Source organism: Grampus griseus (assembly GCF_964374135.1).
Source record: "Grampus griseus genome assembly, chromosome: 18".
NCBI lineage: Eukaryota > Metazoa > Chordata > Mammalia > Artiodactyla > Delphinidae > Grampus > Grampus griseus.
This window is the reverse complement of record NC_139012.1, coordinates 32522144-32547752: the sequence shown is the minus strand read 5'-3', so window position 1 is coordinate 32547752 and position 25609 is coordinate 32522144. Positions and strand designations below refer to the sequence as shown.

General features: G+C 36.6%; 1 protein-coding gene across 2 annotated transcripts in view; it reads left to right on the top strand.

The window, feature by feature from the left end:
- PIBF1 (progesterone immunomodulatory binding factor 1) overlaps positions 1–25609 on the top strand; it is a 212244-nt gene that overhangs the window by 45287 nt on the left and 141348 nt on the right. For both annotated transcript variants that reach the window (XM_082675882.1, XM_082675883.1), the window contains exons 7-9: positions 3943–4051; positions 4323–4504; positions 5835–5960. In XM_082675882.1, the coding sequence (XP_082532008.1) occupies positions 3943–4051; positions 4323–4504; positions 5835–5960 (417 nt within the window). The remainder of the gene's footprint in view (positions 1–3942; positions 4052–4322; positions 4505–5834; positions 5961–25609) is intronic.

Sequence of the window (25609 nt, the reverse complement as noted above, 5' to 3'; positions counted from 1 at the left end):
TGTGATGCCTTAGAAGATAGGAACCCAGTGAAATCCTATGTGTGTAAATATTTTTGAAATCTTACTTGATTATTTTTATTTTATGGCATCAATTTAAATAGTTTGCAGTTTTATCTAAAGTTTTTTCAGCTATTCCTTTTTGACAAAAGGCACACATACTTTCAAAAAATAATACTTTCTGAGGATATGTTTCATATTGTGCTGCTGCTAAGGCAAAGAATTTTCTTTTTGCTGGAATGTACTAATGAACCACCACTTTAGCTGTATGTCCCTAGGAAATCTTAACATTCTAAGCCAAAGTTTTGTCATCTCTCAGATGGTGCTAATACAATAACTGCACTATATAAATTAAGAAGATCAAATAAAGTAATATTTATGAAAGTATATATATGTATGCGTATATATAGAGAGATGATCCTAATTGTTCACTGCTACATCTACCTGCACCTAAAATAATTCTTGAACTAAAGCAGTCACTCAATGAGTGTTTGTTAATTGAATGGATGCTTTATAAATTGTAAAACACCATAAGTAAATTTGCCAGGATCTGGGGGATATAACATGGGTGCTCCTACTCCCAGCATGACTGACATGCATTATGTATTATTATGTATGCACTGTTATGTCAAAATATAGTGATTGTTGGAGCTTGAAATCCATGACAGCTATACTATTGGGCTTTCAAAGAAAGCTAGATTTCAAAAGAATCATTTCAAAATGAAGTAGGTTGTGATGGTAAGATGATACTTTGAGTTGGTGTTTTGATGTCCTGTCTGCCGCTATAAATCTATAGCAATAATAAGTGAAATATGAAAGGAGAAAACTAAAAGGCATAGTCATCAGAATAATCCAGGGTGGCCATGAATGAAGGGTAAACAAACCAAGATGAGTCCTGAGTTGATAATTCTTGCAGGTGAGTGATGAAAGTGGGGGTGGGGAGGTGTCTCACTTTAGCATCTCTCTTTATGTGTGTTTTATTTTCTATAATGAAAACCTAAGAAATAAGAACATAATAAGCATCATCATGTGCTAGAAATGGAACAGAAAAACAACCAAGCAAGAGTGTCTCAAACTGTGAATCCTTTGGTTCACTCAATAGAAAGAGTGGATTTTTAAAAAATGGTCTGGTCACAAACATAAGATAAACTGGGGGAAAAAAATCACTTTTATGTCCTTGATAAATTCTCACAAAGGTGCAAAAGAAAACAGATATATGGATGTTAGCTGCATCATTATTAGAAAGAATTCAAATGTTTTTCAACAGCAGCATGGAAAATAGATTGTGATTTATTTTTATAATGTAATTCTACGTAACAATTAAAATCATTAAATTAGATCTGAATGTATATATGGATAAGTCAAACACATAATATTAAATTTTAAATAGCAAAATGCATGTGCCCATCTTTCTTTCTTTCTTTCTTCCCCACTCTCCCACCCCCAAAGCAAGCAGTTCCTAAACTTTCTGGCATAACAGAAAGTTCTCAGGTTTATTTTGTGACTTCGTTGCCTCAGCCCTTTCTTTAAGGAGTCTTGGTTCCTTTTAGTGGAGAATGCTATTCAGAAATTAAGATTTGGGTCCTGGTCATTGCTACATTGAACGTTATTTCTAGGCCCTTTCAGTAGGCAGAGGCGCAATGAAGAGGCAAGTGAAAGGATGGCTTAACATACTATGGATAAGATCATACTGATATTTCTAATTCCAATTCAACACCACGATAGCTAGTTTGAAGGGGATCCAACTGGCCAAATAGGTACAACTTGAATATCAAGATGAATATTAACGATAATGAGTTACAATCCATTGAACAGAATAAGAGTCCTTGAGTGTGTGCTAGTAAATAAAGAGGATCTTCACAGTAGAATGCCAACCAATAAATACATATGCTTATTGGAATTACTATTTTGTAACCTCATAATACTGTTTGATTTAGAGTCATCATTGGAAGCTAAAGCCACTGGGTAAAAGTATATTAGAGAGCAGAATGTTAAAATATATCCTATAGCAAATTTGGGTGAATATCTGTTCCTTTCAGATGTCACTGAAAGTGTGTAGAATCAATTATCCAGTTATTTTATAGGACTCAGTAAACTGTGAAGCGTTGTAAAAGAAAAAAATTCCCACAGATTACCTATTAATTGCAAAGGGCAAAAAGATACCTTTATAGTTGAGAACTTCGGCAGATACCACCTTAAGCAAATGATCAAAGTTATTGTCACCAATAATGAGATTAAGTGACATCATCTCAATATATCTTTATTTGATGTATTGAGGACACATTATCACTTCTGTAATATTCCTGCCCAAAATGCTTAATCTAAATCTAGTCATAGAAAAACATCAGACAAATGACAGTTGAGCAACATTCTATAAAGTTGGCCTGTGCGCTACAAAAGGTCAATGTCGTGAAAGACAAAGGAAGGGAGAACTTTAACCACTGGACCACCAGGGAAGTCCCGATGATTATATTCTGATTACATAAGAGAATATCTTTAACCTTTGGATTCACACCAAATTATTTAGGGATAAAAGGACCTAATGTCTGCGTATGACAAATAGTTGAGGGGGAAAAAAATGCACATGTAGAATTGTGTGCGTGTGTGTAGACGTGTATACCTGTATATGCGTATGTATTTTTATATATGTAAATTCACATATGTATATTTATTCACATAGATGAACAACAGAGAGGGAGAGAATAAATATGACATAGTAATATTTAGTAAATATTACAAAGTAAATATGACAAAATATTAACAATTGGTGAGTAAAAGTATGTAAAAAAACATATAATATGGAAATTTATCATTGTTTTTAGGGGATGATATTGGGACAGTGAGAAAATATAGGGAACTTCAGCTTTACTCATAGTGTTCTATCTTTTTAAAAAACAGAACAAAACTTTAATGCAAATATAGACAAATGTAACTGTCGTCAGCTGTGGATAGCAAATTCATGAGTATTTTGCTGTATCATGCTTTATAATCTATTTTTTACATTAAAAAATCATAACAAAAGTCCTTACTTTGTGAGAATAAAAACATTTGTATGTAAAGGCATAAAACACTTAAAGTAATATTACCAAAATATTAATATTGATAGTCATCTTTAATTAGTGGGTTTATGGGTGATTGTTATTTTTCAATTTGTGCTTTGCTCAAGTATAATTATAATACTTTGTTAAGCAGAAGAAATCTTAGAAGTCATCTTTCTAAATGAGTTATTGAAAATCTAATGAAAAGAAAAACAGTTCTTAATAGCTCTCTCCATGGAAGCACCAGGGGAGTAAATGAAATCAAGTGCAAAGGAACTGATTCTCACTGCAGAGAACAAGTTAAGAATTAGCAAATCTATTTCTCTGCTCATTTTTTAAGATACCTGTTTGTAGGGTTGGTCCAGTTCTTGGTTTTGCTGTGTTGGGGAAAGAGCTGGTCTGAAAATGGAAATAAGAATCTCTGGGTAATCATAAACAATTTGTGAATGAAATAACCACAAGAATGCCTGCCTGTGTATCATCTATGCAATCTGAGTGATGATTTAAGGCCTTTTTAGCCTAACAACTGAAAGCCTAGAGCCATGTTTTAAATTCTTTAAAAGTTTTGGCTTCAAGATTAGACTGAAGATGATTAATGAAAAGATACCAGAGTGTACCTTAGAAAGTTTTATTATTTACTTTGCTGATTAGTGTAGCCTACATATTTATTTTTTGAAGATAATAAATTCATGTTTATGTATCTGAACAAGGTCTTGAACAGAGTCCCTTCTAAATTTGAAAAGCAGATACTTTATCGTTCATGGAATGACACTGAAGTATCTCTGTTCAGTTTCCTGAAACATAATTGACGCTTTTAAAATGTTCGTTATAAAAAGAGACATAGAATTTACATATGTGTTTGAGTTTTATTTTAGTAAAAATAAATAAATGTATTTGAATTTTATAGTGAGCGTGATGCACTTGAACAGGAAGTAACTGACTTAAGGAGAAAACATGAAACACTTGAAGCCTCTCACATAATTCAAGCTAAAGAAGGAAGTGAATTATCAAAAGAGGTAAGCTTATAGAGTCACTTGTATTTTATTGTACCGTGATTGTGGACACAGCTCAGGGCAGAATTGTGAGAGGGACATTTTTCTTCCTTTCTGATGTAATTGCTAGAAAGAAGGGATTTTTTAGTAGCTCTGTTTATATGAAAATTTTCATGGTAAGGATTAGCCCTCTTTATATGTTGAACAAAAGCACAAATGAAAGAAAATAACTCAGTAAGCCTTGAAAAGTAAGATGACATTGCTCTGGACACTGTCTGTCTCTGCATGTGTGTAGGTAGCCACCTTACAGCATACTGTTACTTTACTGCAAAAAGATAAAGAATATCTCAACCGCCAAAATATGGAGCTTAGTGTTCGCTGTGCCCATGAAGAGGATCGTCTTGAAAGACTTCAAACTCAACTTGAAGAAACCAAAAAGGCTAGAGAAGAGATGTATGAAAAGTACGTAACATCAAGGTAAGATTTACATTATTTTCCATATCAATAGATATAAATTAACACCAGCTTCTTTGAGGGAACTCATGGCTTTGGGGAAGAATAGTGATTTTTTTGTAAGGTCTATAGGATGATATTACGATAATCGTTCATTTTGTTTCCTCATAAGTTACTCATTCTAATTGATATTTTTCTTAAGATATTTTGTTTTTTCCAACAACCAAGAGCCTATTTCTTTTAGGTAGCAATATATACACTATGATTATTTTTATTTATTTTTTCTTATGATATAACCTTTTTTTTTTTTTTTTTTCGGTACGCGGGCCTCTCACTGTTGTGGCCTCTCCCGTTGCGGAGCACAGGCTTCGGACGCTCAGGCTCAGCGGCCATGGCTCACGGGCCCAGCCGCCCCCGCGGCATGTGGGATCTTCCCGGACCGGGGCATGAACCCGTGTCCCCTGCATTGGCAGGCGGACTCTCAACCTCTGCACCACCCGGGAAGCCCGATATAACCTTTTTAATTCCCAGTGACTAAGATCTCTACATAAATGTTTTATGGAAATATATAAATATCTTTATAGAAGTATATTTTTGAAGAAAATGTAATTGTGTGGAGCCTGACTAAGCTGACCTTTTCTTGACTGTGTGAAACATAAAAGAATAAGGAGAGACAGCATTGAGTACTGGTTTAAGATACAGGCTCTGGAATCAGACTCCTGCATTTCAATCCTGTCTTCTCTCTTCAAGTAGATGAATAAGCTATTCCTTTATACCAATAGCCTTTATAATCCTTGAATTATTTATTCTTAATAACTTTTTTCCCAGCTTGTGGTATTTTTCATCAGTTTGTGCTTCTGCTAATACCCTGTGTAACGCTTTGTGACTTTGCTAAGAGATCACAGTGGCTATGATTGTTGTGCTTAGAAGGAAAGGTTTTGTAAAGAGTACATTCGGGTCATTTTTTTTAAGATTAATTGTCTTCCAACATGCACCACATCAGATCATTGTTTCTAAATGAATGACCTTCCATAATGCATTAGTTTTCAAGTCTTTTGCCATATGCGTTAAATTAGTAAAATATTTTTGAAGATGAATAATTATTCAACATGAATGAACATTCTATATAGTAATTAAGCCTTTAGGGTAATATGTTTAAAAGAAAATCTCAGATGGAACTAGTTTGGAATGGTATTTTTAAGAATTTTAAAGCTTTATATCTAAACTGTGTTTTTCAAGTAACATTGTATGTAGAGCATATTTGACATAAGATATTAAAATATTACATGAAGGGCAAAGACCTATTTCTTTTACAAACAACAAAAAAAAGGATATTCCTTTCGACTCTTTGCAGAGACCATTATAAAACAGAATATGAAAATAAACTACGTGATGAACTGGAACAAATCAGATTGAAAACTAATCAAGAAATTGATCAACTTCGAAGTGCCTCCAGGGAAATGTATGAACGGGAAAACAGGTAAAAAAAAAAAACCAAGAAGTTTATGTGATATTTTATTGCTCTTTGTTTGAAGCTTATAGGTTTTTTTTTTCTTTTTAAGTATTTATTTATTTATTTATTTATTTATTTATTTATTTATTTATTTATGGCTGTGTTGGATCTTCGTTTCTGTGCGGCGGCTTTCTCTAGTTGTGGCAAGCGGAGGCCACTCTTCATCGCGGTGTGCGGGCCTCTCACTATCACGGCCTCTCTTGTTGCGGAACACAGGTTCCAGACGCGCATGCTCAGTAATTGTGGCTCATGGGCCCAGCTGCTCTGCGGCACATGGGATCTTCCCAGACCAGGGCTCGAACCTGTGTCCCCTGCATTGGCAGGCAGATTCTTAACCACTGCACCACCAGGGAAGCCCGAAGCTTATAGTTTTATCAAAGTTAAACTTTAGTTCGTGACATAATGTCTTTTTTAATACATTAAAGAAAATTTGTCATAAATCTAAGTATAATGGAATATTAAAGTTCTAAGGTCTTTGATAACTAGCTTAGAACAGGGTTTATCAGATGTTAGGCCTGTTTATTCTGGTATTCCTATTATCTTTTTATCACCCTGTTAGCTTTTCCTTTTGCCTTTACCTTAGTTCAGATGAAGGACAGAAATGAAAAGGAAATTAGAGAGTACTAAGAGATACCAGTAGTTCTTCCTATAATATGCCAGTGATTTCTCCAGGAAATTTTTAGAAACTGGAATTATAATATGAAGTATCGCTTATGCCTCATATAGCTGTTGGTCCTAAAGACATGTTAGATAATCTTTAAGAAGGATCAGTTTTATTCATGCAGTTACTTTTAGAACAGCATATATTAGGTTTTTTTAGAGATTGGCAGCATTAAGGGAAAAATAAATGCTACTTATTTCAATAGCAGTTATTTTTATATACCATCATTATGGTCATATGGCTTTTCAAAATTGATGTTTTAGAAGGAAACATTTTTGAAATGGACTTAATTGTCATACTAGTTTATCAGAACCGACTTGAGTGTATGCTATTATCTTTGCCAACAAGCAAGACTTTAAATCAGACTAAGGTTGATATTAGAGAAGGTTACATTTGAGCTCTAAGAACAATAAATTTACTTATTTAGCAAATATTTATTAAGGTCCACCATGTTCTAGATATATGTCAGATGCCATAGATACAGTGGTGACCTCTGCCTTTGCAAAGCTGGTAGTCTAATGGAGAAATAGAGAAACCATGATCAAAAGTATGATGATAATGAAGCAAATGGCAAGATGCACAGGGTGAGACCACATAGACTCAAGGTATATCCAACTCAGCCCTGGGAGGAATCGGGGAAGATTACGTGGAGGGAGAAGTACCCATGCAACACCTGCATGATGACTAAGAGTAAGACTGTCAGTTATGGGAGGGAAGGGAATTAGGGGAATTAATGCACACCCTGGAGGCAAGACAAAATGAAGTTTTTTGAACAAATAGAATAATTCAGAGTGGTTAGACCATAGACCAAGAGGCAACGAGTTGTAAGGGATGAAACAGAAGAGGGAAATAGGTCCAAATCATGCATTTGAGCCATTGTCTAAGACCATGAACAATTGAAAGATTTGGGGAATATGCGTGATATGATCTAATTTTATATAAAAAGACCATTCTGTGATGTGGAGGATAGACTGGAAGAGTATAAGGCTATAGACAAAGAGGCCACTTTTAGAGGTTGTTTCCCTTATCAAGACGGGTAGTGAAGATGGAACTGGATTAGTAGCAGTAGAGACGGGGAGAAGTGGGCCAGATTGGAAGAGTGCTCAGGAGATAGAACTAACCTAACTAAACAGTCAGGAGGATTCATTGGCTAGATTGGATTGGGGAGTGAGAAGTTACAGATGTCACCAGGTTCTTGATTGGGCAGCTGCGGGGATAGTGATGCAGTTTTTAAAGCATTAGAAAAAGACACGGCTTTAATTGGGAAACATGACAAATTTAGTTTAGTTTCATTAAGTCTGTGTGACATATGCAAGTAGAAGTTGATTATATAAGGTCTGAATCTCAGGAGAAAGATCTAGATGTGAGCTAGACCTGTGGCATAGGTGATACTACTATTTTGTTTTACAAATAAGTACTTATAGTCCTGTGGCTCAATTCTGTTATGGATTTTATAATAAAGGCTTTTATTGGCCAACTTAATAACCTTAAAATTCATGGGATTGTTTCTATGGTAACGTGTGATTACTTCCAAACAATTCACATAACCACATAAACCTTGGTATGTAATCATTTTGAGAATGCACTGATTTTTTTAGTTTTTGTTGTTGCCGTTGTTGTTTTACTTTTTAAAGACTCCTTTAAAATGCATCCCCTGGTAACATAAATTGATGTAAACTAGCGCCTGTTCTCTAAGATGTTTGGTAGAGGTAGGTTGAGAAACAGTCGACAGAACCATTTCTGGAAGCAGGGAAGCTGAAGACAGGTTTCCTTTTCCCCTGTGTTGTTCTGACTCCATAGCCACGTCAAAGTGGATACCACCTAGTCAGGGAATTCCTGGGACTGGGGCTACTGCCCTAGAAACCCCAGTCAGCCACCAGATCCAGAATGACCCCATGGATATTAAAGCTAGGGTGGATGGTTGCCACCAGGTGGTGCCAAACTGCATCCCAGGCCTAAAGACATTTGAATTGCACAGAACTTCTAGCCAGCTGTATGTAGTATAGACTCACCTTTATCATTGTATTAACCTCACAATAATCCAACCCTGTGTTTTATGTGGCTGAATCTTTTTTAATCCCAGTTTCTTCATTCTGGCAGGATTTAACTATAGTTAGAGCTTACGTTCCACTGGTCTTTCACAAGGTAAAAATAAATTGCAACTTATTTCTTTTTAAATCTTACAACTTAAAATAATTAAGGAACGGATTTTAGTATTCCTTGTTATGAAACATGAGATTCAGAAAACACAAGTGTACACATTTAGATATCTTTGTGTCTGAGCAAATTAATCATGTGCTTTGGACTTACACGTTTAATTGTGTCAGTTTTATTTTAGCAAAGTATGCTGTTACAATATGAATTAAAATGGATAAAGTACTTACACTGGCATATTGGTACTTAGTCTCCTTGCCTCTTGGCCAATAAACATTTTTAGGATAAAGTTAAATAATAAGATTAGAGAAATATATTTTGCCTTTGGTTTGCTTTCTATACGTTGGGGGATATTAAGAGAGTACCTTTTTAAAGACTTAAATATACGACATGACACCATAAAACTCCTAGAAGAGAACATAGGCATAACATTCTCTGACATAAATCATAGCAATGTTTTCTTAGGTCAGTTTCCCAAGTCAGTAGACATAAAAGCAAAACTAAACAAATGGGACCTAATCAAACTTACAAACTTTTGCACAACAAAGGAAACCATAAACAAAATGAAAAAACAATTTATGGAATGGGAGAAAATATTTGCATGCGATACAAGGCTTCATTTCCAAAATATACACTCAGCGCATACAACTCAATAACAGAAAAGCAAACAACCCAATCAAGAAATTGGCAGAAGACCTAAATAGACATTTCTGCAAAGAAGACATACAGATGGCTAATAGACACATGAAAAGATGCTCAACATTGCTAATTATTAGAGAAATGCAAATCAAAACTTTAGTGAGGTATCACCTCACACCGGTCAGAATGGCCATCATTAAAAAGTCTACAAATAACAAGTGACAGAGAGGGTGTGGAGAAAAAGAAACCCTCCTACACTATTGGTGGGAATGTAAATTGGTGTAGCTACTATGGAAAACAGAATGGAGGTTCCTTAAAAAACTAAAAATGGAGTTGCCATACGATCCAGCAATCCCAATCCTGGGCATATATCTGGAGAAAACTCTAATTCAAAAAGATATATGCACCCAAATGTTCATAGCAACTCTATTTACAATAGCCAAGACATGGAAGCAATCTAAATGCCCATAGACAGATAAATGGATAAAGAAGATGTGGTATATGTATACAGTGAAATACTACTCAGCCATAAAAAAGAATGAAATAATGCCATTTCAACATGGATGACCTAGAGATTATCACACTAAGTGAAGTAAGCCAGAAAGAGAAAGACAGATAACATATGATATCACTTATATGTAGACTCTAAAATATGATACAAATGAACTTATTTACAAAACAGAAGTAGACTCACAAACATAGAAAACAAACTTATGGTTACCAAAGGGGAAAGGGAGTGGGGGAGGGATAAATTGGGAGTTTGGGATTAGCAGATACAAACTACTGTTACATAAAATAGATAAACAACAAGGTCCTACTGTATATCACAGGGAACTATATTCAATATCCTGTAATAAACCATAGTGGAAAAGAAAAAAAAAAGATATGTACTCAAGGGTTGAGATTTAATAAAGTAATTTTACTGCTTTAAGAAAAGAGAGAGAGAGTGCCTTTTATTTTCTCCTCTTAGATGTGGAAAAGAAAGATGGAACTCATGCCATGCAATCTTGGTATCTGCCCCTGCAGTCAGTCATACCAGTAGTTTGTGAAGTTAAGGGGTTGAGAAGGAAGAGGAAGAGAAGAGATAAAGACCTAAGAAAAGGCAGAGATAAGCAAAGAAAGAACTTGGGTATTTGGGTACATCCAAAATACTATAGTTGGGATTATAATGTGTATGTATGCTTTGGCTCAGTCTATGAGTTAGGTTTCTTGTCTTTTTCTGTACTTTATATATAGTTGCTTTAAAATGATATTTTGGAGCTGTGGGAAATAATGAGTGAAACTCACTATGGTGGTGAGATTTATTGTATAAAAAACTTCTTACATAGTAGGACCGTCTTGCACATTTGGAAGAAAAGCATTATTCCCTGAACAGGGAGTATATTATGAAAGAGATTTGGAATGAGACTAAACTTAAATCTTGGTTCTGCCACTTACTAGCTGAGTGAATATGTCACTTAATATCGCTGAAGTTTAATTTTCTCTTTTATAAAATGAGCTCATAATACTCTTTCACAGGGTGATCTGTAAGGTCTAAATGAGATAATATGTGTAAAAAGTACAGTATAAATTATAAATCTGTATGTAAATGGTAGTTATTTAGATACCTTTTGCTTATGAGAAATACTTTAAAAAATTATTTTATCCGTTGTGTGGACAATTTAAGTACAATGAGCATTATATAAAAGAAAACTGGTAACGTTATGGAATTGTTTATTGTCACTGAAAGGCACTATTAGAAAATATATAATTATTCTTAAGTATTGATCTCCGTGGCATTTAACCACTTTTGTTGAATGAGACAATATAGACAGAGAGTCTGCATGCCATTTGTTTCAATCCAAATTTTTGCATAAGATGGCGAACTTATTTGTTCCTGATTAATACTGTGAGATAATGAAATAAGAGGAGATAAATTCAGCTGATTGTTTTCTCAGAAAGTAAAACTACCTTTACCTAAGAAAGGCTCATTATTATAAATAGTCTCATTATTATAAACACAGAAAGAGCTAGCCTCATAGTAATGCTGTAAAAAGGGTAAGGATGAGTTTGTTAGAGATATTCATTATACTCTTTATACTGCACAGAATATGGAGATTCAAATTGCTCTACAGTTATTTGAAAGGGGGAAGGCAGTAGGGAAAAGGGATCAAAAATATGTTTTTAAATGTAACAATTAGTATTGCTTTAGTGATTTTATTTTCCCACCGTATGAAGAAAAGCTATCTTGACCACAGTTTATCATCCTCCAAAAGTACTCAAGAAGAAGCTTAATGACGTAAACTTAAAATATGCATAGAATCTCAGAGTGATAGTAAACACTTTTGAATCTTGAATCTAAGTTTATTTACAAAGGTTAGTTGAGTATACCTAATGCATTACAATAGGTGAATTGGAACTAGTGTACAGAGGTTCCATTCATGATTTAAGAAATATATGTCCTCATTAGTGCTTAAACAAACTTCTTTCATTCATATCCTACCAGATATCTGTATAATTTTTAAAGTTCTTTTATGAAAAAACTTAAGAATATTCTACTTTATCTTTTCAGCTAGACTATTCTGAAAGTATATGGCTTTACAGATAAAGCCATAACTCAGTATCTTAACTTCTCAAATAATTGTAAATGAAATTTTATTGTTAGCTGTCTTTTATTGTCAACTATATTCTTTATGCCTATAGGTGATTACACATGCGTTCACTTTTTAATTAATAATATTTAAGAATTTCAAGGTGTATAGGGTGTGCCAGGTATGAAGCAAGGACAGTTCGGGTTATGCAAAAACTTAGATTTTCCTTCATTGTATCATTCATAGGGTGGTGAGGGAGGCTGGTAAAGGGAAGGGTCAGATTTTAAAATGTCCTGTTGTCAGTTTATGTGGGGAGGTTTTACAGTAAAAGGGTGGCATGATATATTCATCTTTTGTAACCATGGTTGCAGTGTGAGGTGGATTATGGTTGAAAAGGACATGGGGGCAGAAAGATTGGTTGGGAGACAGTTGCAAAGTTTAAGTGAAGATGAGAAATGGAATAAGAGCTGAATTTAAAGATTATTTATGTAGTAGAATTGACAAGACCTGGTTATTGACAGGAAGTGGACCAGAATAACTCCACCTCTTCTGCTTTCCTGGTCTCAGAGAGATGGATTGTTAGGCACGGCCATTAACTCAAGGTTGTAGACAAGATTGAGAAAGGAAGATAACACTTAATTCCTGATGTTTTACAGATATGGCAGCTCTGATCAAGCCCCAAAGTAATTCTCTAAGATCACATGGTTTATTTGTTTGTCTATTATTCATTAAGAAATTTTAAATTTTATTATTACTTATTTTATTATTATTTATGAGGTAACATTGATTTATAACATTAAATAAGTTTCATGTGTACAACATTGTATTTCTACTTCTGTATACCCTACAACATGCTCATCACCAAAATTTTATTTTTCACCTGTAATCATACAGTTAATCACCTTTACCCATTTTGCCTTCCCCTTCCCCTTCCCACCACCACTCCGTTCTCTGTATCTACGTGTTGTTTGGTTTGTTCATTATTTTGTTTTTATTTATTTATCAGTTTTTCATATTCCACATATGAGTTAGATCTTACGATATTTGTCTTCCTCCATCTGACGTATTTCACTTAGCATAATACCCTCAAGGTCCAACCATGTTGTCACACATGGCAGATTTCATCTTTCTTTATTGCTGAGTAGTATTCCATTGTGTGTGTGTGTGTGTGTGTGTGTGTGTGTGTGTGCGTGTGATATATATATATATATGCCACACCTTCTTTATCCATTCATCTGTTGATAGGCTTAGATTGTTTCCATATCTTGGCTATTGTAAATAATGCCACAGTGAACATAGGGGTGTGGATATCTTTTCAGATTAGTGTTTTCTTGTTCTTGGACTATATACCCAAAAGTGGGGTAGCTGGATCATATGGTAGTTCTATTCTTAATTTTTTGAGGAATCTCCGTACTGTGTTATAGTGGCTGCACCAATTTACATTCCCACCAGTAGTGTATAAGGGTTCCCTTTTCTCTAGATCCTCTTCAACACATGTTATTTCTTGCCTTTTTGTTAATAGCCATTCTGTCAGGTGAAGGTGATAGCTCACTGTGGTTTTGATTTGCATTTCCTTATTAATTGGTGGTTTTGAACATCTTTTCACGTGCCTGTTGGGCATCTGTTTGTCTTCCTTAAAAAATGTCTGTTAATCTCCTCTGCCCATTTTTTAATCAGGTCGCTTTTGTTGTTGAGCTGTATGGGTTCTTTATGTATTTTGGATATAAACCCCTTATTGCATATATCATTTACAGACATCTTCTCTCATTCATTAGGGTCATTGTTGAGTTATTAATGGTTTCCTTTGCTGTGCAGAAGCTTTTTAATTTGATGTAATTCATTTGTTTCTTTTTGCCTTTGTTTCCCTTGCCTGAGAAGACATATCTAGAAAAATATTGTTAAAATTGATGTCAAAGAGCATACTGGCTATGTTTTTTTCTAAGAGTTTTATGGTTTCAGGTCTTACATTCAAGTCTTTAACCCATTTTGAGTAAATTTTGTGTATGGTGTGGGATAGTTGTCTAGTTTCATGTTTTTGCATGTGGCTGTCCAGTTTTCCCAACACGATTTATTGGAGAGACTATCCTTTCTCCACTGTATGTTCTTTGCTCCTTTGTCGTAAATTAATTGTCCATATTGTGGGTTTATGTCTGGGCTCTCTATTCTGTTCCATTGATCTATGTATCTGTTTCTCTGCCAGTACCATGCTGTTTTGATTACTGTTGCTTTGTACTATAGTTTGAAACCAGGGAGTGTGATGCCTGCAGCTTTGTTCCTTTTTCTCACAATTGCTTTGGTTATTCAGGGCATTTTGTGGTTCCATATAAATTTTAGAAAGTTTTGTTCTATTTCTGTGAAAAGTATCTTGAGATTTTGATAGAGATTACATTGAACCTGTAGATTGCTTTAGATAATAAGGACATTTTGACAATGTTAATTCTTTCAATCCATGAGCACGGAACATTTCTCCATTTATTTGTGTCTTTTTCAATTTCTTTCAACAGTAAGATCACATAGTTTATAACTAGAAAATTTTCTCTACTGTGCCCCAGATACAACTCCCCTCACTTCTCAGGTAAGGCCCTGAGGCAAGAAGGGACCTTAAGGTGATGAAGCTTCTCCAGCAGTTTTCTCTGTTTTCCCCATGGTACTCTTAGAAATATTATAATTTTCTTTATATACAATAAAAAATCTTGGGAAACATTGCCCTAATTATCATTCTCTAAGTGAATACCTTCATATTTTTAATTTAGATTTTCATATTTTAAAAATTTTGTATTGAAGTATAGTTGATTCACAATATTATATTAGTTTCAGGTGTGTAGCATAGTGATTCAGTATTTTTATGGATTATACGCCATTTAAAGTTATTACAAAATCATGACTATAATTCCCTGTGCTGTACAATATGTCCTTATGGCTTATTTATTTTACACATAGTAGTTTGTGTCTTTTAATCCCATACTCCTATCTCACCCCTCCCCTAGATTTTCATATTTAGATAACATACTAACAATAACTACTATTTATTGAGTATACATAAATAGATGTATCACATACGTTATAGAGAGAATTAAATGGGACAGTTTATGAGGTTGTAGGTATTAGTATCCCCATTTTACAAATGTGGAAGCTGAGACCCTGAGAGGCTGTGATTTGTCTATGATCATAGACTTTTTAACTGGTGAAACTAGGTAGCTCTGACTCTGCAGTGTAATGCAGACTCCCATCTTACTGGGCAAGGCTATGAAAATTGACAAAAGATTTCTTATTGAAACTCTAATTTTGGACTTCCCTGGTGGCACAGTGGTTAGAATCCACCTGCCAATGCAGGGGACACGGGTTTGAGCCCTGGTCCAGGAAGATCCCACGTGCTGCGGAGCAACTAAGCCCGTGTGCCACAACGACTGAGCCTGTGCTCTAGAGCCCGCGAGCCACAACTACTGAGCCTGTGTGCCACAACTACTGAAACCCGCACGCCTAGAGCCCATGCTCTGCAACAAGAGAAGCCACCGCAGTGAGAAGCCTGCGCACTGCAACAAAGAGTAGCCCCCACTCACCACAACTAGAGAAAGCCCACATGCAGCAACGAAGACCCAACACAGCCAAAAATAAATGAATAAGATAAATAAATTTATTTTTTTAAAAAAAGAAAGAAACTCTAATGGTAATGTTTTTAGAAAAGAAACTCGGTCTTTTAAGAGAGTTTGCAAACCCTGCTTCACACTTGAGGGCTGAGTGCGGATTATTAGAACTTTATAAAAGCAGTAAAAACATTCGTAATTTTGAAAATTAAGGAAGAGGCCTTCATTTTTCTATAAAATGGTATAATTTTTTGACAAGGTCTGCCTCTCAGACACTACTCTGCACTTATAACTAGAACCCATCCCCTCTTGCTATATAAGGACACACTCCAGAAATTCTCCTCTATGTCTCCTATATTGACAGTTTTCCCGTCTGCCATGTATAAACATATTATTTCTCCCCTTTTTAAAAAGCCTCTTTTATCTCCACTTCCCCCTCCAGCCACTGCCCCGTTTCTTTGCTCCCCTTTGTGACCAGATTCCTGCAGAGTTTATATACTCATTCCTTACCCTCATTTTTAAAATTCCACTACCAAACTTTGCCTCCATACCAGTCAAAAAAAGCTGTTCTTATCACAGCCCCCAGAGACTATGTTCCCAAAAAGTCTAGTGGTCAGGTTCTCTTCTTACCTTGCTTGACCACAGCGATATTGAATATAGTTGATCACTCCCTACTCCTGGAAACACACTCTCTTTAATGGCTTCCAGGATCCCACACTTTGACTGTTCCCCTTCCTCACTGGCATCTTTACTGGTCTTTCCTGTCTCCTTGACATCTTTTGCAGCTGCCTCCGTGACATTTCCACTTGGTTATCTAATAAACGTCTTAAATTTAACATGTCCACATGCAAACTTCTGTCCCTCCAACCTTGCTCTGCCTCAGTCTGACCCAGTGCGATTAAGGACAGCTCTAGTCTTCTTGCTCAGGCCAAAAACCTTGAGGTCATCTTCAACATCTTTTTCATATTCCATATGTTATTCATTAGCAGATCCTTTTGATTGTGTCTTCAGAATTTATTGATCTTTTATCATCAATAAATACTACCTTGGTCCAAGTTATCATTATCTCTTGATTGATCTTTTATCATCAGTAAATACTACCTTGGTCTAAGTTATCATTATCTCTTGCTCTGATTACAAGAGCCACTTAAGTGGTCCCCCAGCTTCCTTCTGTGTTCCTGTTAAACAGTAGGTCAAATTGGATCACTCCTCTGCTCAGATAAAAAGGCACTCCATCTCACTCTGTCAAAGTTTAAGTGATTAAAATGGCCTGTGATGCTACCTCATCTGTGCCCAGCATTCCCACCCTCATTTTACTACTCTGTTCTACTCACTCACTCAATCACACTGCCTCCTGTTCCTTTAACAGTGGCGTGTTTCCCACCTCAGGTCTTTTGTATTTACAGTTCCCACAGCTTAACCACCACTTCTGGATACCCTGCAGCCCTGTCTCCTCTCTTTCTCCACATCTTCAGATGTCATCTGCTTTCTCCCATCTTTCTTGACCACCCTGTTTAAAATTGTGAAGGCCCCCCACTCCTCCCACACCTACTAGCCCACACCCGTTAGCCCCTTCTCTGCTTCACTTTTCTCCAGAGCACTTAGGACCTACGGACATGCATTTGGTTTCTTTCCTACTAGAATGCAATCTCCACGTGAGCACGGATTTTCCTCTGTTGTTCACGGTTGGATTCCCAGGTACCACTGTCTGGTCTGTTGTAAGTGCTCAATAAATATTTGTTGAATGGAAGAATGAATTGCTCCTACTTTTGAGAAATCAGACTGTTGCTTTAGATGAAATGAAAAGCTGCACAAAATTTATGAGATGGATTTGATCAGAACCAAGCATGGTGACTGACATTTGTAGTACCTCAATTAACCATCCACCAGAGTCACCTAGTTTCATTTCAATATATTACATTTTATTCCATCAGCTACTTGTTAAACCTCAACACATTAATGGATTTCAAAGTGTTTTGCATTTTGGTGCTTACCTTCTTTTTATAATTAAAAAAATCATTTATTTACTTTTGGCTGAAGTTTTCATATCTATAAAATGAAAAAAAAATGTGCTTGAGCACCAACTAAAGTAAAAGGATAGGAAAATGTAGCTTCTTCATTTAACAGTAATCTCAAAAATTTTCCACTCTTAAAATGCGTAACTTCCCCCAAGAAATCGTTACATAAAATTTATACTTTGTTGTTTTTTTCATGTCCTATTCATTCACTTTTCAACTATATTAAAGGAAAAATTATCAGTCATTGATTATATAATGAAAGATAATCCACTTGGAATTCTTTTATTTCATGCCACCTTTTTTTTAAATCTTCATTGGAGTATAATTGCTTTACAATGGTGTGTTAGTTTCTGCTTTATAACAAAGTGAATCAGTTATACATGTACATATGTTCCCATATCTCTTCCCTCTTGCATCTCCCTCCCTCCCACCCTCCCTATCCCACCCCTCTAGGTGGTCACAAAGCACCGAGCTGATCTCCCTGTGCTATGCGGCTGCTTCCCACTAGCTATCTATTTTACGTTTGGTAGCGTATATGTGTCCATGCCACTCCTTCACTTTGTCACAGCTTACCCTTCCCCCTCCCCATATCCTCAAGTCCATTCTCTAGTCGGTCTGTGTCTTTATTCCCATCTTGCCCCTAGGTTCTTCATGACCTTTTTTTTTTTTCTTAGATTCCATATATATCTGTTAGCATACGGTATTTGTTTTTCTCTTTCTGACTTACTTCACTCTGTATGACAGACTCTAGGTCCATCCATCTCACTACAAATAACTCAATTTCGTTTCTTTTCATGGCTGAGTAATATTCCATTGTATATATGTGCCACATCTTCTTTATCCATTCATCTGTTGATGGATACTTAGGTTGCTTCCATGTCCTGGCTATTGTAAATAGCGCTGCAATGAACATTTTGGTACATGACGCTTTTTGAATTATGGTTTTCTCAGGGTACATGCCCAGTAGTGGGATTGCTGGGTCGTATGGTAGTTCTATTTGTACTTTTTTAAGGAACCTCCATACTGTTCTCCATAGTGGCTGTATCAATTTACATTTCCACCAACAGTGCAAGAGGGTTCCCTTTTCTCCACACCCTCTCCAGCATTTATTGTTTGTAGATTTTTTCATGATGGCCATTCTGACCGGTGTGAGATGTTCTCTCATTGTAGTTTTTTAATTTTTTTAACATCTTTATTGGGGTATAATTGCTTTACAATGGTGTATTAGTTTCTGCTCTATAACAAAGTGAATCAGTTATACATATACATATGTTCCCATATCTCTTCCCTCTTGCATCTCCCTCCCTTCCCCCCTCCCTATTCCACGCCTCCAGGCGGTCACAAAGCACCGAACCGATATCCCTGTGCCATGCGGCTGCTTCCCACTAGCTATCTACCTTATGTTTGTTAGTGTATATATGTCCATGCCTCTCTCTCGCCCTGTCACAGCTCACCCTTCCCCCTCCCCATATCCTCAAGTCTGTTCTCCAGTAGGTCTGTGTCTTTGTTCCTGTCTTACCCCTAGGTTCTTCATGACATTTTTTTTCTTATATTCCATATATGTGTGTTAGCATATGGTATTTGTCTTTCTCTTTCTGACTTACTTCACTCTGTATGACAGACTCTAGGTCTATCCACCTCATTACAAATAGCTCAATTTCGTTTCTTTTTATGGCTGAGTAATATTCCATTGTATATATGTGCCACATCTTCTTTATCCATTCATCCGATGATGGACACTCAGGTTGTTTCCATCTCCTGGCTATTGTAAATAGAGCTGCAATGAACATTGCGGTACATGACTCTTTTTCAATTATGGTTTTCTCAGGGTATATGCCCAGTAGTGGGATTGCTGGGTCATATGGTAGTTCTATTTGTAGTTTTTTAAGGAACCTCCATACTGTTCTCCATAGTGGCTGAACCAATTCACATTCCCACCAGCAGTGCAAGAGTGTTCCCTTTTCTCCACACCCTCTCCAGCTTTTACTGTTTCTAGATTTTTTGATGATGGCCATTCTGACTGGTGTGAGATGATATCTCATTGTAGTTTTGACTTGCATTTCTTTAATGATTAATGATGTTGAGCATTCTTTCATGTGTTTGTTGGCAGTCTGTATATCTTCTTTGGAGAAATGTCTATTTAGGTCTTCTGCCCATTTTTGGATTGGGTTGTTTGTTTTTTTGTTATTGAGCTGCATGAGCTGCTTGTAAATTTTGGAAATTAATCCTTTATCAGTTGCTTCATTTGCAAATATTTTCTCCCATTCTGAGGGTTGTCTATTGGTCTTGTTTATGGTTTCCTTTGCTGTGCAAAAGCTTTGAAGTTTCATTAGGTCCCATTTGTTTATTTTTGTTTTTATTTCCATTTCTCTAGGAGGTGGGTCAAAAAGGATCTTGCTGTGATTTATGTCATAGAGTGTTCTGCCTATGTTTTCCTCTAAGAATTTGATAGTTTCTGGCCTTACATTTAGGTCTTTAATCCATTTTGAGCTTATTTTTGTGTATGGTGTTAGGGAGTGATCTAATCTCATACTTTTACATGTACCTGTCCAGTTTTCCCAGCACCACTTATTGAAGAGGCTGTCCTTTCTCCATTGTACATTCCTGCCTCCTTTATCAAAGATAAGGTGACCATATGTGCGTGGGTTTATCTCTGGGCTTTCTATCCTGTTCCATTGATCTTTCTGTTTTTGTACCAGTACCATACTGTCTTGATTACTGTAGCTTTGTAGTATAGCCTGAAGTCAGGGAGCCTAATTCCTCCAGCTCCGTTTTTCTTTCTCAAGATTGCTTTGGCTATTCGGGGTCTTTTGCATTTCCATACAAATTGTGAAATTTTTTGTTCTAGTTCTGTGAAAAATGCCAGTGGTAGTTTGATAGGGATTACATTGAATCTGTAGATTGCTTTGGGTAGTAGAGTCATTTTCACAATGTTGATTCTTCCAATCCAAGAACATGGTATACCTCTCCATCTATTTGTATCATCTTTAATTTCTTTCATCAGGGTGTTATAATTTTCTGCATACAGGTCTTTTGTCTCTTTAGGTCGGTTTATTCCTAGATATTTTATTCTTTTTGTTGCAATGGTAAATGGGAGTGTTTTCTTGATTTCACTTTCAGATTTTTCATCATTAGTGTATAGGAATGCCAGAGATTTGTGTGCATTAATTTTGTATCCTGCTACTTTACCAGATTCATTGATTAGTTCTAGTAGTTTTCTGGTAGCATCTTTAGGATTCTCTATGTATAGTATCATGTCATCTGCAAACAGTGACAGCTTTACTTCTTCTTTTCCGATTTGGATTCCTTTTATTTCCTTTTCTTCTGTGATTGCTGTGTCTAAAACTTCCCAAACTATGTTGAATAATAGTGGTGAGAGTGGGCAACCTGTCTTGTTCCTGATCTTAGTGGAAATGGTTTCAGTTTTTCACCATTGAGGACGATGTTGGCTGTGGGTTTGTCATATATGGCCTTTATTATGTTGAGGAAAGTTCCCTCTATGCCTACTTTCTGCAGGGTTTTTATCATAAATGGGTATTGAATTTTGTCGAAAGCTTTCTCTGCATCGATTGAGATGATCATATGTTTTTTCTCCTTCAATTTGTTAATATGGTGTATCACATTGATTGATTTGCATATATTGAAGAATCCTTGCACTCCTGGGATAAACCCCACTTGATCGTGGTGTATGATCCATCCTTTTAATATGCTGTTGGATTCTGTTTGCTAGTATTTTGTTGAGGATTTTTGCATCTTTGTTCATTAGTGATATTGGCCTGTAGTTTTCTTTCTTTGTGACATCTTTGTCTGGTTTTGGTATCAGGGTGATGGTGGCCTCGTAGAATGCGTTTGGGAGCGTTCCTCCCTCTGCTATGTTTTGGAAGAGTTTGAGAAGGATAGGTGTTAGCTCTTCTCTAAGTGTTTGGTAGAATTCGCCTGTGAAGCCACCTGGTCCTGGGCTTTTGTCATGACATCTTTTTTTTTTTTTTTTGCGGTACGCGGGCCTATCACTGTTGTGGCCTCTCCTGTTGCAGAGCACAGGTCCAGACGCACAGACTCAGCGGCCACGGCTTACGGGCCCAGCCGCTCCGCGGTATGTGGGATCTTCCCAGACTAGGGCACGAACCCGTGTCCCCTGCATTGGCAGGCGGACTCTCAACCACTGTGCCACCAGGGAAGCCCTGTCATGCCGTCTTAAAATCAAATGCAAATGGACAGTTTTATGTTTTGTCCGGGAAGAAGAATCTGAAGGTAGAAGAGATTAATTCAGATGCTTTTCCTGTATGTAAGGTTGCCATATAAACAGCCTGTGTAAGTCCCTTTTTGTTCCAACTGGAAAAAATATGTTCACTTTTATTGACCAAAAATATTTTTACATGGGGGCAGAAGCAGAATGGGTTGCTTAGTTGTACTTGCTAAGCTCTGCTGACAACCCTGTTTTTTCACTGTTTATCTTTAGTAAATTTCAGGTTCTGAGGCATTTGTGATGTTTATTCAGGCTAACACATGCTCTTGGCATTGCCAAATTCTGATTTGTTCCTGTTAGAATTTTAAGGGTTCCTGAAGTTTTTCTCATTTTTCTCACATTTTCCTTCCACTTTTCAAGGATCTATTTTGATTTGACCTATTGGTACCATGAAATTGGTCTTCTAGTAGGAAGGAAATATATTCCTTCCTGTACAGAAATCTGATGATATTGTATGTTTTGTACTGGGGTTTTCAGTAAATCCTTTTATTGGAGAAATCATCAAGAACTTAACTCTTTAAGTTTCTTGTTTGAATGTGATAATTTAAGTGATATCTCCCAGTTGTTTTTCCACAAAAGTTCTGGTTTATGCCTATTTCTGTAGCGTAATTATTAATAGCACCCCTTTCACTCTAAGACGTGCCTAAGTTAAAAAATATATTATTTGGACACTAATGATAATACTACGAAACTCACTTTTCTTTTGCATTTTACGTAGGATTGATAAGGTTTCTTTTCCTTTTTCTGCCATCTTTCCTCTCAATCCACCCCCCACACACAAATATAGGATGGATGGGGAGAGATCAATGTGTGTTATGGAGATGGAGTTAGTAAGAAACAACATGAAAGAATTATGAAAAAATTTTGGGAATCAAATGTTAGCTTTCTTTTTTTTTTTTTTTTTTTTTTTTTTTTTGTGGTACCCGGGCTTCTCACTGTTGTGGCTTCTCCCGTTGCGGAGCACAGGCTCCGGACACGCAGGCTCAGCAGCCATGGCTCACGGGCCTAGCCGCTCCGCGGCATGTGGGATCTTCCCGGACCAGGGTACGAACCCGTGTCCCCTGTCGGCAGGCGGACTCTTCAGCCACTGCGCCACCAGGGAAGCCCAAAATGTTAGCTTTCTAAAAAGCATTTCTAGGGATTAGATATTTGAATTTTTATATTTTAAAACATTTGTTATAATGTTGACCAATTCCCAGCATCTTTCTCTGTTATGATTACATTTGATTATATACTCGGTTTGGACTTCTAAAAGTTTAGCTCCATTAGCTTGTTCATGCTGTCAATTTTTATAGTTTGTCTTTTGAAGAACATTTGAATTCCTGCTATTTGTTCTGTAATTGTATTTCTGTTACATTTTCTAATGCATTTAACATTTTTAAATGGATAGTTTATTAGTTATATGGCAGTTATGGTTTTATCTGTGACAGGAATCAATCCATCTAGTGTTTTATCAAACCAGTCTGAGTTTCAAAGAGCATGGGCCAGAAAAACAAGTGTATAATATATTCACAATTCTTCCAAGAATTGTTTTTGATTTAACATCTATTTTTGTTAGGAGATAATCATGTAATATAAATCTCATAATGACAGAATTTCCCAAGGAGAAGATTTCTGTGAAACAAGGGGACTCTTCAGAGAGGCAGCCTAGTATGATGGAGAGCATAGACTCTAGCACCATATGGTTTTGGTTCAAATTTGGGCTCCATAGCTTACTTGCCACGTGACTGTTATAGGCAAATACTTAACTTCTCTGTGTTTCAGTCTTCTTCATAAAATGGAGATAATGATACAACCTACACTTTTTGCAGTTGTCATGAAGATTAAATGAGTTATTATATGGGCTTCCCTGGTGGTGCAGTGGTTGAGAGTCTGCCTGCCGATGCAGGGGACACGGGTTCGTGCCCCGGTCCGGGAAGATCCCACATGCCGCGGAGCTGCTGGGCTCGTGAGCCATGGCCTCTGAGCCTGCGCGTCCGGAGCCTGTGCTCCTCAACGGGAGAGGCCACAACAGTGAGAGGCCTGTGTACTGCAAAAAAAAAAAAAAAAAAAAGAGTTATTATGTGTACACTGCCTAGCAAAGTTCCTAGCACAGGGTGAGTACTCTGTGTTTGCTATTACTGTTATTGTCAGTGGAAGGATCGCTCAGTTTCTTTTTCTCAAACTTAATTTGAAACATTAAAAGTCAATTAATAACATTAAAGGAAGTATTTCTAATCTTTATGTTAAAAGGAATTGTGCTGCTTCTTACTGAAGTATGCAGGTTGTGACAGGATGCGGAAGACATGTTACCTGATAAGAACCGTTTACAGGGACTTCCCCAGTGGCACAGTGGCTAAGAATCCACCTGCCAGCGCAGGGCACACAGGTTCGAGCCCTGGTCCAGGAAGATCCCACATGCTGCGGAGCAACTAAGCTCATGCGCCACAACTACTGAGCCTGAGCTCTAGAACCCGCAAGCCACAGCTACTAAAGCCCACGCACCTAGAGCCCGTGCTCCTCAACAAGAGAAGCTACTGCAATGAGAAGCCCGCGCACCTCAACGAAGACCCAACGCAGCCAAAAATAAATGAACAAATAAATACATTTATGTAAAAAAAAAAAAAGAACAGTTTACACGGAAATCTTACCAGCAAGCACCTATGAGAGGATCTACTGGTAGAAACTTCAGCTTCTAGCATTTTCTCCCATTCATTTCAGTTTTTCTCTTTTTGAATTACCTTTATTTATTGGTCCTTCAAGCCCCAACTTACAGGTCTTCCCATCATTCACTCATCTGTTCCTCCAGTTAAAAATAATCAACTCCTCTTCTTTGTGGCCATAGAATTTTGTTCATGCCTAAATATAGCACTAATTATAGTTAACCGGATGGTGTAGATTGTAGCATGGTGAATGCCCTGGTATCTTCTAATGACACCTCCTTTCATAAGCCCTAATGTTTGTTTATTCTGGGTTTTATTTCTTTCTCTGTTTCTTCCTTTCTTTCTTCCCTCCCTCCCTCCCTTCTTTCTTTCTTTTTCTTCTTTCTTCCTTTCTTTCCTCCTTTCCCCCTTCCTTCCATCCTTCCTTTCTTTCTTTTTTCTTTCTCTTCCAGTTTTGAAATACAATTGACACACAGCACTGTATAGTTTCAGGCATCCAGCGTAATGATTTGACTTACATACATCATGAAGTGATGACCACAAGAAGTTTAGCAAACATCCATCATCTCACAGAGATACAAAATTAAAGAAATAGAAAAATTTTTGCCTCACAATGAGAACTTTTAAGATTTACTCTCTTAACACCTTTCGTATGTAACATACAACAGTGTTCATTGTTTTCATCATGTTGTGCGTGACATCCCTAGTAGTTATTTACCTTATAACTGGAAGTGTGTACCTTTTGACCCCCTTCATCCAATTCCCCCTCCCCCCATCCCCACCTCTGGTAACCACAGATCTGATCTTTATTTCTGAGTTTGTTTGTTTCTGAGGTATAATGACCTACAATACTATGTTAGTTCCTGTTCCACAGCATAGTGATTCCATAGTTCTATACATTTCAAAATGATCACCATGGTAAGTCTAATTACCATATTTGCTTTTATTTCTGTTGCCCATTTTTGCAGTAAAGAAAATATATATAGTTAGGGACTGAAGCTTTGCCATCTACCAGCTAAGCATTCATGATTAATTAGTACTGTAAATGTATCTACTTGGAATTTTGCAACTGAAATAACTTATAGAATAATAAGGCTATAGT